Source organism: Rhinopithecus roxellana, chromosome 2 (assembly GCF_007565055.1).
Source record: "Rhinopithecus roxellana isolate Shanxi Qingling chromosome 2, ASM756505v1, whole genome shotgun sequence".
In the NCBI taxonomy this organism is placed as follows: domain Eukaryota; kingdom Metazoa; phylum Chordata; class Mammalia; order Primates; family Cercopithecidae; genus Rhinopithecus; species Rhinopithecus roxellana.
In genome coordinates, this window is record NC_044550.1 from 37,695,122 (window position 1) to 37,707,671 (window position 12,550).

A 12,550-nucleotide genomic window follows, 5' to 3' on the forward strand; every position below is an offset into this window, starting at 1 on the left:
CACTGTGTGTAGAAGCTTGCGAGTTTTATTTTAAAATGGATCAGGGAGATTAAGATTACTCATCCTGAACAGTTTGAGCCATCAAGGTATTCTGTTAAAAAATATTTAACCCTTGATGTAATGTATATTTTCACAGGTTTTGGAAACGTTGTGGAACTTCGCATCAATACCAAGGGTGTTGGGGGAAAGCTTCCAAATTTTGGTTTTGTGGTTTTTGATGACTCTGAACCAGTTCAGAGAATCTTAATTGCGAAAGTAAGTGATTTAAAGGGCATAATTCAAGACTTTATTATTTCGTTGTATATATTAATTTGGGGTATTTAAAAACCATAGAAAATCTTTTAATAATAAAGCTAAAAATAGTTATTAAATGGTATTTATGCAAAGAAAAAGGTTTGTTAGCAGTTTGTGGATCATTTTAAATTTTGTTATTTGCTTTGCTGAAGAAGGTGGGAAAGATTGCATGTTAAGAATTTTGGCTGGGAATAGTGACTCACACTTGTAATCCCAGCACTTTGGGAGGTTAAGGCAGGAGGATTGCTTGAGCTCAGGAGAGTTCAAGACCAGCCTGGGCAACAGTGAGACATTGTCTTTAAAAAAACAAAAATAGTTGGCCATGGTGGTGGACACCTATAATCCCAGCTACTCAGGAGGCTGAGGTGGGAGGATCACTTGAGCCCAGGATGTCAAGGCTGCAGTGAGCCATGCTTGTGCCGCTGGCTGTCACCAGCCTGGGTGACAGCTGAGACCCTGTCTGTGGGGGCGGGGGGCTTATAAAAGTGTTTTGTTCCTTATGTTTATCTAACTTACCTGTTCAAAGTAATACATTTCTATTGCTGTCTAACCTGCCCATGTAAATATTTTTCTCCTCTTTTATAAAGCCAATTATGTTTCGAGGGGAAGTACGTTTAAATGTTGAAGAGAAAAAAACAAGAGCTGCAAGAGAGCGAGAAACCAGAGGTGGTGGTGATGATCGCAGGGATATTAGGCGCAATGATCGAGGTCCTGGTGGTCCACGTGGAATTGTGGGTGGTGGAATGATGCGTGATCGTGATGGAAGAGGACCTCCTCCAAGGGGTGGCATGGCACAGAAACTTGGCTCTGGAAGAGGAACCGGGCAAATGGAAGGCCGCTTCACAGGACAGCGTCGCTGAAGCTCCACTGTTGGCAAAGTCTTGGCAGTGGTACATTATTCATCGTGTTTGCATTCTTGTTAATTTTTTTTGGCTTTGGAATGTGACACAGCCTTTTTGATCATTTCTTTGATGTGAAAAGCATCTTTTGGTTATCAGTTAAATTGAGGTGGACATTATTTCCCCAATTTCACAACAGGATTCACATTGTTAATTTATAAATCTAGACTTGGAGAATTAAGGACTGAGAAATGACCATATCTTAAACTATCTACGACAAAGTGAACTTAAAAGGACATGCCCACTGAATTCAGGTCCTTTGAGTCAAAAAAAAATCTTCTGCTGCACATTTTGTTTAAGTGTTACTATTTCTGCCTGTTAATGTTGGGAACACAAATAGTGCAATTTGTGCAATTGGAGAATCTTGCCTTTTTTCTTGGCTCCCCCCAAAAATACAAACCAACAGAAACTTGTTATGTACTCATCAAAATGTCCTAATGGGTACTCTGAACTCATTAACATTGACATCTGCAACAGGAGGCAACAGGGAAAAAAATCTTTCATCTTCTTTTCCGGTAGAGAATAGTTTGTGAAATGATGAGGGCATTTTATCTGCTTGCTGTGACCAGCGTGTGTACACATAAACCTTAACAAGACTACAAGTATATTCCAGAAGGAAGTCATTTTAGTTATGAACTAAATAACAAAAATTAGAACTTCAAATGCGATGGTCTTGACTATTAGACCAGATTTAGTAGCTCCATATCTTAAGATTTTTCTACCTGCCCCTCTTCAGTACAGGGATGGCTGGCTGCTCAACACACTCCTCCTCCCCTTTTTTCCTTTCTTTAAGCTGTGTACAGTGAAAATTGTCTTTACTGTATTTTTGTTCTCTGGTAATGTAATAAGCATGATGGTGCCTTCTATTAATACATCATTCCAGTCTTGCTGGTAATTTTGTACAGTATAGTGTATGAATTGCTGTGCTGCAAAGCCAAACAGCTGCAAAATGTTGGAAAATCATCGAAATGTATAAAAATTGCAGTATCTTTAAAATCAGTAAAATGGACTAGCATATTATTTACCTTGTTCTTCAGTTAACAACTTTGTGTTATCTGTGGGAGGGAGGGAGTCTTGTGTGTTTGTGGGGAGAGGGAAGGAGGAAGTCGGTTATTTGAGTAAGTCTCTAGTTGACTTTTCTCTTAGCTCGAATGTGGACCTTGAAACGTATCACTTCAGGGCTTGGAAAAGTCAGTCAACTTGACGTACATTTTTAGTGACATTTTAAAAGCAGTCAGATTCCATAAATGGCAAGTAAGCCTGAAGTGAGGATACTGCAATTTTCGGAGAAAAGAACAGCAGCTCTTTAAGTGTTTGCATTTTCTATTTGGGGGGCAGGGAACTGTCATTCATTTTGCACAATTCTTGAACTGATGTCAGCACCCGAGTGGCTCCTGAATTTAAGTCTGGGACGACATCTTTTATTTTTACATAAATCTTTAAACAATTCTGTGAGCAGAGTTTGTAGCTGCTGGATTATTGTCTGTCTTTATAGCAAGTTCCAGTAAACCACAAGTATGGCAAAGCTTATCCAATTTTGTGCTTGGAGCAATCAGTACATACCAGTTTCTGATGTTTCAGGCAGGAGTGGGGTAAATAAGTGTGACCACTTAAAGCTGCTCGTTAGCATGGAAGACTTCTCCATTCTATCTTTGTAAAACAGACAAGATATGCACTTGACATAGTAGCAAATTGGTTCTGAATTAGGCAACTGTTTGCTATTTAGTAAACTGGCAAATGATACCTGTATTTTGTTTTTCATGTACTGGGCAATATGAGTAAAATCTGTCCCTTTTTCCCCCTTTGAAAGAGGTCTTCCATGTTGGAGGGAAAGTCTTGCACTATTGCATATATTTTGGGGACACAGATTTTCATAGTTTCCATTTTTGGGGGGCCTAAGGAATTTTTTTTTTTTCCTGTTTGAAACAGTTTTATACTTTCTGATGTATAGTACTTGAAGTTCTTACCAGAAAATTACTTTGGAGTTTTGAAGCCTTTATTAATACTACTTTTAAAGAAGCAGTTGTTTTATTGTCATTGTTTTTTTTTTTCCCCAAGCATATTTTCTTCTATTTCTGTTTATATATATATATACACACACACATATATATACATGTATATATATGTACATATATATAATTTCCAATTCAGGATATTGCCCTGCCATCCATGAAAACTGTTGTGGCACCAAAAGTGATGACAAATGTTAAGTGTAATAATAGAAAAGTAGAGCAAAGAGCCATTCAGCTTCAGTCTTTACATACCATGAATAAAACATTAAAACATCATATGGAGAAGTTTACATGGTGATTGTTCACCTGCAGTACTGTGGACTTTCAACATTTTGTCCTCTTTTCAGTGAAACAGAGTAAAAATATTCATCTACCATTACTGTTATTTGCTGATTTTGTTTTATTTTTTGATGGTAATATTCTATCCTTATGACACTATTGCAACCAAATTGGCTTTACCATCTTGGCTTTAGTAGGTATAGAAAACAATGGATTACCATCTTTATTGCTGTAATGTGTTAAGCATTATATGCTAGTAGAATCTAGTTTAATTGTTTCAGGTGGAAAGTATTCTTTGAGTTTCCATATTGAATGTGTTTGGACTAAACAAACAATAAACTACTGATGTCTGCAGCATTTATCTATGTCCCTAATTTAATCTATAGTTTTTGTTGTTCCCAAATGTTTTCTCCCAGTTGCATTTCATACAGACTAAGTGGGAATAATAAGCAGTTGGGTTTTAGAACAATTTCTTATATGTGAAATTTGATATATAAAAAAGGTAAAACATTTAAGTAACACTTGACCATTCTAAGAGATCTATCCCAATCCAGTTAGACAGCTGGTATACATGTTGAATGTTAGAATAATAAGTAGTAAGAATGATGAGAATGATCTAAAGCAGATTACAACCTTGGATTTTCTAAAGTATTTCTGCCTTGCATCTTACAAGAAAGGAGAAAAGAAGGGATGAGCAGACTGAATTTATCAAGCTCTAGAAAAATATTGATGTAATCATTAGCCATATATAGTCATGCTTTCAATGAAAAATGAGGTCCTAAGGCATGTGTAATTTCAGACCTTGAAACTTTTCCTTCCTAAAGGGGATGATATAGTTGAATTTTATCTACTGTTAATAACACTTTTAAGATTTCTAAATCAGTCTTCGCAAACTTGTACTGGGAAGAAACCAGAATAACCATTGCTTCATCTTACGGGGAAGGAAGACTTAAACCTTTTGTAAACTGACTTCTAATTATAATGTAATAATTTATCTAACTCTGGCTATGGAAAAACATTTTTTAAAGGGGATAAAATGTGTATCCCACACTGCTGAAAATAGGTTCAAATTTGAAAGAGCAAATTAGTAGTTGGTCCTGGGAATTTCTATGGAACAACATATTTGAAAACAGCCACTCAAGAGGTTGAGTTGCTCATCATAATTTATATTTTAGCTACAGATCAATAGAGACCCTTATAAGTGTTGTAAGACTTCCTAGTTAGACTTTTTGATCAGTTTGATGCCAGTGCTCTTATGTAAAATTACTGGACAAACAATTTAAGTCACGAAAGAAATTTGTGATTTAAGTACATTCACATAGAAAATAATTTGCGGCCGGGCGCGGTGGCTCAAGCCTGTAATCCCAGCACTTTGGGAGGCCGAGACGGGCGGATCACAAGGTCAGGAGATCGAGACCATCCTGGCTAACACGGTGAAACCCCGTCTCTACTAAAAAATACAAAAAACTAGCCGGGCGAGGTGGCGGGCGCCTGTAGTCCCAGCTACTCGGGAGGCTGAGGCAGGAGAATGGCGTGAACCCGGGAGGCGGAGCTTGCAGTGAGCTGAGATCCGGCCACTGCACTCCAGCCCCGGCGACAGAGTGAGACTCCGTCTCAAAAAAAAAAAAAAAAAAAAGAAGTTTCTGGCAGTTTTTGATAAGGACTAAAGTCTACTAATCTGTTTATGTAGTACATGTACTCATGTTTCACATGTTTCAGAAATATAAGAAGTCTAGAATATATGAAATTTTTCAAAAGTCTTCAGCATTATCAAATGTTGGGCAAAATACTGTAAGTGCAGATTCAGAAATACGCATTAACAGAAACATTACTAGCCTTCTGTTAATTACGAAATTAACTGATCTTTGACCTCTAAAGTTTTTTTTTTGTTTTTTGTTTTTTTTTGAGACGGGGTGTTGCTCTGTCAACCCAGGCTGGAGTGCAGTGGCACGATCTCAACTCACTGCAACCTCCACCTCCCAGGTTCAAGCAATTCTGCCTCACCTCCCAAGTAGCTGGGACTACAGGCGTCTGCCACCATGCCAGGCTAAGTTTTTGTGTTTTTAGTAGAGACAGGGTTTCACTGTGTTAGCCAGGATGGTCTCGATCTGACCTCGTGATCCGCCCCGCTCAGCCTCCCGAAGTGCTGGGATTGCGGGGCATGAGCCATCACACCCAGCTGACCTCTAAAAGTTTGATCTGGCTGCCTCCTTGAAATGCATTCACTTTTGTGACATTAATATTCCTTTAACTGCTCCTGTTTTTTTTTTTTTGTTGTTGAGACAGAGTCTCACTCTTATTGCCCAGGCTGGAGTGCAGTGACTTTATTTCGGCTCACCACAACCTCCGCCTCCCGGGTTCAAGTGATTCTCCTGCCTCAGCCTCCCGAGTGGCTGGGATTACAGGCGCCTGCCACCACGCCCAGCTAATTTGGTATTTTTAGTACAGACGGGGTTTCACCATGTTGACCAGGCTGATCTCGAACTCCGAACCTCACGTGATCCACCCGCCTGGGCCTCCCAAAGTGCTGGGATTATAGGCGTGAGCCACCATGCCCGGCCTCACTGCCCCTGTTTTTCTATTGTCACCATACCCTACTAGTTCCTTCTGTCCCTTGTCTATTTTCCCCACAAAATTTCTCTGAGTTGTTTTATTTAGGCCAGGCACTACATTGGCTTCAATATATTATCCACTCAGTAAATTCCATATACTATATGATGATCAAGAGCAGAACTTTGGAGACAGCCTGGGCTTGGATGGCAGCTCCACCATTCAATGGTAAGCGGTTTTCTGTGCTTGTCCCCTCATTTGTGAAATGGGATGGGTGATTGTGAGAACTCACGGAGTTAACATGTAAAGCACTTAAAATGTCACTGGTGTTAGCTGTTTTTTTGTGTGTTTTGTTTTTTTGAGATGGAGTCTTGTTGCCCTAGGCTAGAGTGCAATAGCGCAATCTTGGCTCACTGCAACCTTTGCCTCCCAGATTCCAGTAATTCTCCTGCCACAGCCTCCCAAGTGGCTGAGATTACAGGTGCCTGCCACCACGCCCTGCTAATTTTTGTATTTTTAGTAGAGACAGGGTTTCACCATGTTGGCCAGGCTGGTCTCAAACTCCTGACCTCAGGTGATCCCACCCACCTGGCCTCCCAGGTAAGGAGTTTATTTGGATTTTTTTTCTAATTGCCTTAGGAAGCCATTAAAGAAGAAAGCATCAGAGTGATGAAATATGCTGTACTGAAAATAGGTGGTATAATCGCAAGAATGGAAGCAGAACTGGTAAGCTGTTACAGTCTAGGACTATCATATCTGAGGGAGAAATAGCATCTGATTTAAGCAAGCTAAGTCTACTTGTTTACAGCCAAAGATATGGAGGCTCAGGATACTATAGTATGAGACGATTTGAATGATGAATTATCAAAGTGTCGATCTGCTTTAAAGGGTGACACAGGCTGGGTGTGGCGGCTCACACCTGTAATCTTAGCACATTGGGAGGCTGAAGCAGGAAGATCACTTGAGCACAGGAATTCAAGACCAGCCTGGGAAACATGGCAAGACCTGGTCTCCACAAAAGATAAATTAACCAAGCATGTTAGCACATGCCTGTAGTCTCAGCTACTAAGGGGCTGATGTGGGAGGATCGCTTGAGCCCAGGAGGTCAAGGCTGCAGTGAGCCATGTTCACACCACTTGCATTCCAGTCCGGAAAACAGAGTGAAACCCTGTCTCAAAAATAAAGGGCTATAAAATCAACTTCAGAATGATTCATTAAATTTTAGAAAAGGGGTTTTAAACACCAGGAATGTAAACTTTGAATGGAATGCATTTTTATCCTGGCTTTATTTTAGAAAATTGTAAACTCAGTCTGGAGCACTAGCAGGCCTAAAATTAAGAATCCCTTAATCAGGAATTATATTGAGGAAGCACAGCATTAATTAATAAGGCAGAATGAGGACTTGGAACAGAAGTTAATAGATGTTGAATACTGTGTCTATGAAAAAGGGAATATTTTTTATGACCTGTCATTTTATATACATTATACCTTTTATTCTGATAATCCTCTTTAAAAGAGTTTTTTAAGAGGTGCACTAAAGCTTGGAGAAGTTAAAAACAAACAAAAAAACTGCCTGACACAGTGACGAGCTTTTTGGAATAGAAAGCAGATGTGAGACATTTCATTGGAAGGTGACTTGGAATGACTTAGAGTGGTGTTTCAAGGCAGGCACAAATAATAAAGTAACACATATATGTGAAAGATGTGAGAAGAACTTGTATAGCCATTAATGAATATTGGCACTGAATATGTGCCAGAAACTTGCCTAGATGCTGGCTGGCAGTACAGCAGATGCAACCTACCTGTAGGAAATTTGTATTTTGAGGGAGAGAGGCAGCAAGCATGTTAATTTCAGTTCTGATTTGTCCTGAGCAGAATACAACCTATTTAATCCTAATGGTAATCCTATGAGAGTAGTACGATTTACAGAAGGGTTAACTCAGGCACAAAGGGTTAGCTATTTGTTCAAGACCACATGGCTAATTGGGGTAGAACTAGTACAGGAGAATAGTGACCGGAGATGGGGCTGTTCTACCCAGGATGGTAATGAAAAGAGGTATACCTAAGATTTGAAGAGAAGACGGCCTTGAGTAAATCCAGGGGTAAAGCGTTCCAAGTGAAAATTCAGAGGCCCTGTTTTTGGAAGGAGTTTGGTATTTTAAAGGGCAATAAGAAGGCCAGTATGGCTCTAGTGATAATGCAGATGATATTAATAGGTAGATATTAAGAGGCAGGAAGAGCTAAATTGAGGGTGGTCTTGTATTTTGAATTTTACTCGGGATTGTAGGGATCTGAATATTGATGTGATCTGAATTAGGAAGAACTGTCAGGTGACAGGTGATGGTAGCTTGGATAAGGGTTGTAGCAGTGGAGATGGTGGTTAGTGGTCAGTTAATGAGATATGTTTTTGAGGTAGAACCTATAAAGTTGCTTAGGGATTGGATTTTGAATGTGAGGGAGGGAAGACTCGAGGTTGACTCATAGGATTTGGGGGCACCTTGGATGGACGGCTATGGTACTCACATAGGGAAAGAGGAGAAGTGGATTGTGGAGGGGAAATCAACAGTTCTGTTTTAGCCATGTTAAGTTTCACATGCCAATTGGATATCCAAGAAGAAATGTCAGGCAATTAAATGTGTGATTCTGGAGTTCTGAGAAGTCTGTGCTGTGAGTGGTGCAAATAGATCTTTGCAGCCTTTGGATTAGATGAGATAACTTAAGAAGAGTATGTATAGAAGAGATGAGGCTGACGAATGAGACCTCAAATACTTCCAAAACTTAGGATTATAGTACAGGAGAGGAGCATACGAAGAAAACAATGAGACAAAATATGATAAGTGTTGGTGTCATGGGAAGCCAAGTTTCAAGAGTTTATCAGAAGAAAAGGATAGACAGTTGTGTCAAATGCTGCTGAAAGTTCAAATAAAATAGGAAGTGAATTAGAGTGGGCTAACTGCTATAATAAATAGATCCCAAAATGTCTAATGGCTTAGATAAAATAGTTTTTTTCCCTGCTTCCTGGAAAAAGTATTAGAGTGGCAGTGAAAAGGCCAGTGGTCTGGCCCTCCTCCCATGTAGCTATTTAGAAAAACAGGTGAATGAAGGCTCTACCAACTTCAATAGGTGGCTCCAAGATTACGGAATCATCTCTACTATAGCTAACTGAAAGGGAAAAAGAGCATGGAGGATCATGAGTGCTAGATTTTTATGGGCCAGGAATAGGAATGTGCACATCTCATATTCCATTGGCTTGAATTCAATCACATAGCCATTCCCAACTTCATGGAGGTTGCAAAAAATAAGCCATGCAAACAGGCAAAAGAGAAATCAGCTTATTGTGAGTAGCTAGTAAGTTCCACTACAGATGTCTTTGGCAGTATGTAGGCCATAGTGACTTTGGTAAGAACTATTTCAACGAAGTAATAAGGATGAAGCCCAAGAGAGGACTGGATTATCAGAAATTGAACTAATGAACACCAACTTTTTCTGTAGTTTTGCTATGAGGAGGATGAACAGAGGAATGGGGTGAGGCTAGAAGGAAATGAAAAGTAAGGGAGGGTAATAAGAGGCATGTTACTAGTGCAAACAACCAGAAGGTATACTATTTTATTTATTACCATGGTTAACTAAGTAGGAAAGAATATATACTATTTTTAATATTTGAGGAATGGATTCCTATGTTCACAACCACTATGGTATAGATGCTGGTGGCTGATACAGCAAGGTGTGGTATATGTTGAACTTGGCAAAATAAGTGGCACCTTATACTTTAGGTTTTCAAATCTAGTTGTTTTCATAATCTTTTAATGTAGTAATCAAGTCATTAAACTGCTAGGTTTAGCAAATGTCCTCTCATCAAAAAAACTTAAAACTTCAAAATGAGTCAGTCCATTTTCTTAATAGAATGGGGAAATGTATTCATTGTTGCATGTTCTATAATATACTGATAATGAAGAGCCTTTTGTAGTCTAAAGATTTTACGGCCCTTTCATTAGGTGACTCAATTGAGGTGATGCCAAAACCTCATCAGTCAGGATCTCATGGAGCTTAAGTGAGTGACTTTTTGGGGGGACTAGTGGGGATGGGCAAGAAAATGGCCCAAGCACATTGTTTTTTGGATGTCAAGATATATAGAAAATGATTGTTGTGGACAGCAATTTAAGAGATGATTGCTAATGTGAGGAAGAATGGGTCTACGCTAAACTAAAATATATAAATTCATTGGAAAATACTTCTGGGCAGGCTATAATTTCTAATCCCCCTCTAGTCTATTGTTTTTAAGTTGAGATACAAATTACATAAAATTCACCCTTTTCAGTGTACAATTCAGTGGTTTTTAGTATATTCACAAGGTTATATAACCATCACCACTACCTAATTCCAGAACATTTTCATCACCCCCAAAATAAACCTCATACCTATCTGTAGTCACTTTCCATTCCCATCTAACCACAGCCCCTGGTAACCACTAATGTACTTTCTGTTTCTATGGATTTGCCTAGGCTGGACACTTTGTTAATATGTGCCTTTTTGTGTCTGGCTTCTTTCCCTTGGCATAGTGTTTTCAAGATTCGTCCATCATGTATCAGCACTTCCTTTTATGGTTAAGTAATATTCCATTAAGTTGAATACACCACATTTTATTCCTCAGCTGACGGACATTTGGGTTTTTTCTATTTCTTTCTTTTTTTTTTTTTTTTTTTTTTTTGGCTATTAATAATGCTGTTGTGAGCATTTGTGTGTAAGTTTTTATGTGAACATGTTTTTATTTATCTTATAATACCTGGAAGTGGAATTGCTGGGTCATATGGTCCTTAATCTATTTCACATTTATTTCATTGCTATTGCCATCTCTCGAGCTGTCCTCTCTTGACATCCACCTCATGCACTCCCATACTGTTTAGATTTTTGGAACATTTTCACTTTCTTCAGTGAATCATGTCTTTCTCAGCCTCTTCCACTATAGTCCTATTTGGGTAGTTCATGTTAATGAACTTTTCATACTGTGATCTCAAGTTTCTTTGAACTCAATGACATTTTCCACTCAACTTCAGCTACCCAAGAAACAGCCAAATACTCCACCCTTTAGAACTGATCATCCTGTGCCATTTCCAACAACTGGAATACACAAACTGCTTTCTCTGATAACTTTTTCCTCCTATTTGCTCCTTTAAACTTATTCTTAAACTTACTCTTCATGCCTATGATGACTTCCAGACCCTCGGTGCCTCTGTTTTCAGTTGATTGATTGATTGATTGATTGATTGATTGATTTTTGAGACAAAGTCTTGCCCTGTTGCCCAGGCTGGAGTGCAGTGGCGCGATCTCGGCTCCCTGCAAGCTCCCCCTCCCAGGTTCACACCTTTCTCCTGTTTCAGCCTCCCAAGTAGCTGGGACTACAGGCGTACAGGCGTCTGCCACCATGCCCGGCTAATTCTTTTGTATTTTTAGTAGAGATGGGGTTTCCCCATGTTAGCCAGAATGGTCTCAAACTCCTGACCTTGTGGTCCACCCGCCTCGGCCTCCCAAAGTGCTGGGATTACAGGTGTGAGCCCACTGTGCCTGGCTTGTTTTCAGTTTATTAGCTAACTACTGTCAAAATTTATCTTCCTATCTAGCAGGAGCCCATGGCAAGCAATTTTAGTGGTATTTTCTCCAGCACCTTTGATTCCTTTTTCTCAGTGATCCTTGTTCTGAAATTCCTTAACTCCTTTGTTTAATCTTGTTGCATTATCAGTTCTCTAAAAGAGGCAGCTTATATACCATCTATTTTCTCCATTCTTTCCTTTGGGGTTGCCCAATTCTGGGCACCAGTGTCAGTTGGTTCACTGTAAATTCATGGTGTCCAGGCTCAAGTGAGCACATTTTTACTATTTTGTGTTCCTTTTATATCAAAATGACTTCATAACTATTCTAACATATTTCTGCTCTCAAATCCTTAAACCTCTATCTCACCATTACCTTTTTATCCAAAAATAAAGTTCTTTTACTGAGATGACCTGGGCCCACAGTGTATGCCCTACACTTTTCTGTTTTTTCGATTTTCTCTAAACCTCTTCAAGCCTAACCCCTTCTCATACAGTATTACCTACTCTTCAGTACCTCTCCTTGGTTTTTCGTTAATTATTGCGTTTCTTCCCTCTTTAAGGTCTCTCTCCACTCTTTTTCCCTATAAATATTTACCGCTTTAAAAAGAAAAAATAGGCCGGGTGCGATGGGTCACGCCTCTAATCCCAGCACTTTGGGAGGCTGAGGCGGGTGGATCAACTGAGGTTAGGAATTCAAGACCAGTCGGGTCAACATGGCGAAACCCCATCTCTACTAAAAATAGAAAAAAATTAGCTGGGCATAGTGGTGGGCGCCTGTAATCCCAGTTACCTGGGAGGCTGAGACAGAAGAATGGCTTAAACCTGGGAAGCGGAGGTTGCAGTGAGCCGAGATCGTGCTGCTGCACTCCAGCCTGGGCAACAGAGCAAGACTCTGCCTCAGAAAAAGAAAGAAAGAAAGAAAAAATAG

At 39.5% G+C, this 12,550-nt stretch overlaps 1 protein-coding gene across 3 annotated transcripts in view; it reads left to right on the top strand.

Annotated features, from left to right (window-relative positions):
- The window catches only part of G3BP2 (G3BP stress granule assembly factor 2), a 30,292-nt gene extending 26,447 nt beyond the window's left edge, over positions 1–3,845 (top strand). For all 3 annotated transcript variants that reach the window (XM_010377109.2, XM_010377112.2, XM_010377110.1), the window contains 2 exons: positions 137–255; positions 882–3,845. In XM_010377109.2, coding sequence (XP_010375411.1) covers positions 137–255; positions 882–1,154 — 392 coding nt within the window. In that variant the 3' untranslated portion in view covers positions 1,155–3,845. The remainder of the gene's footprint in view (positions 1–136; positions 256–881) is intronic.
- Positions 3,846–12,550: the final 8,705 nt, after the last annotated feature.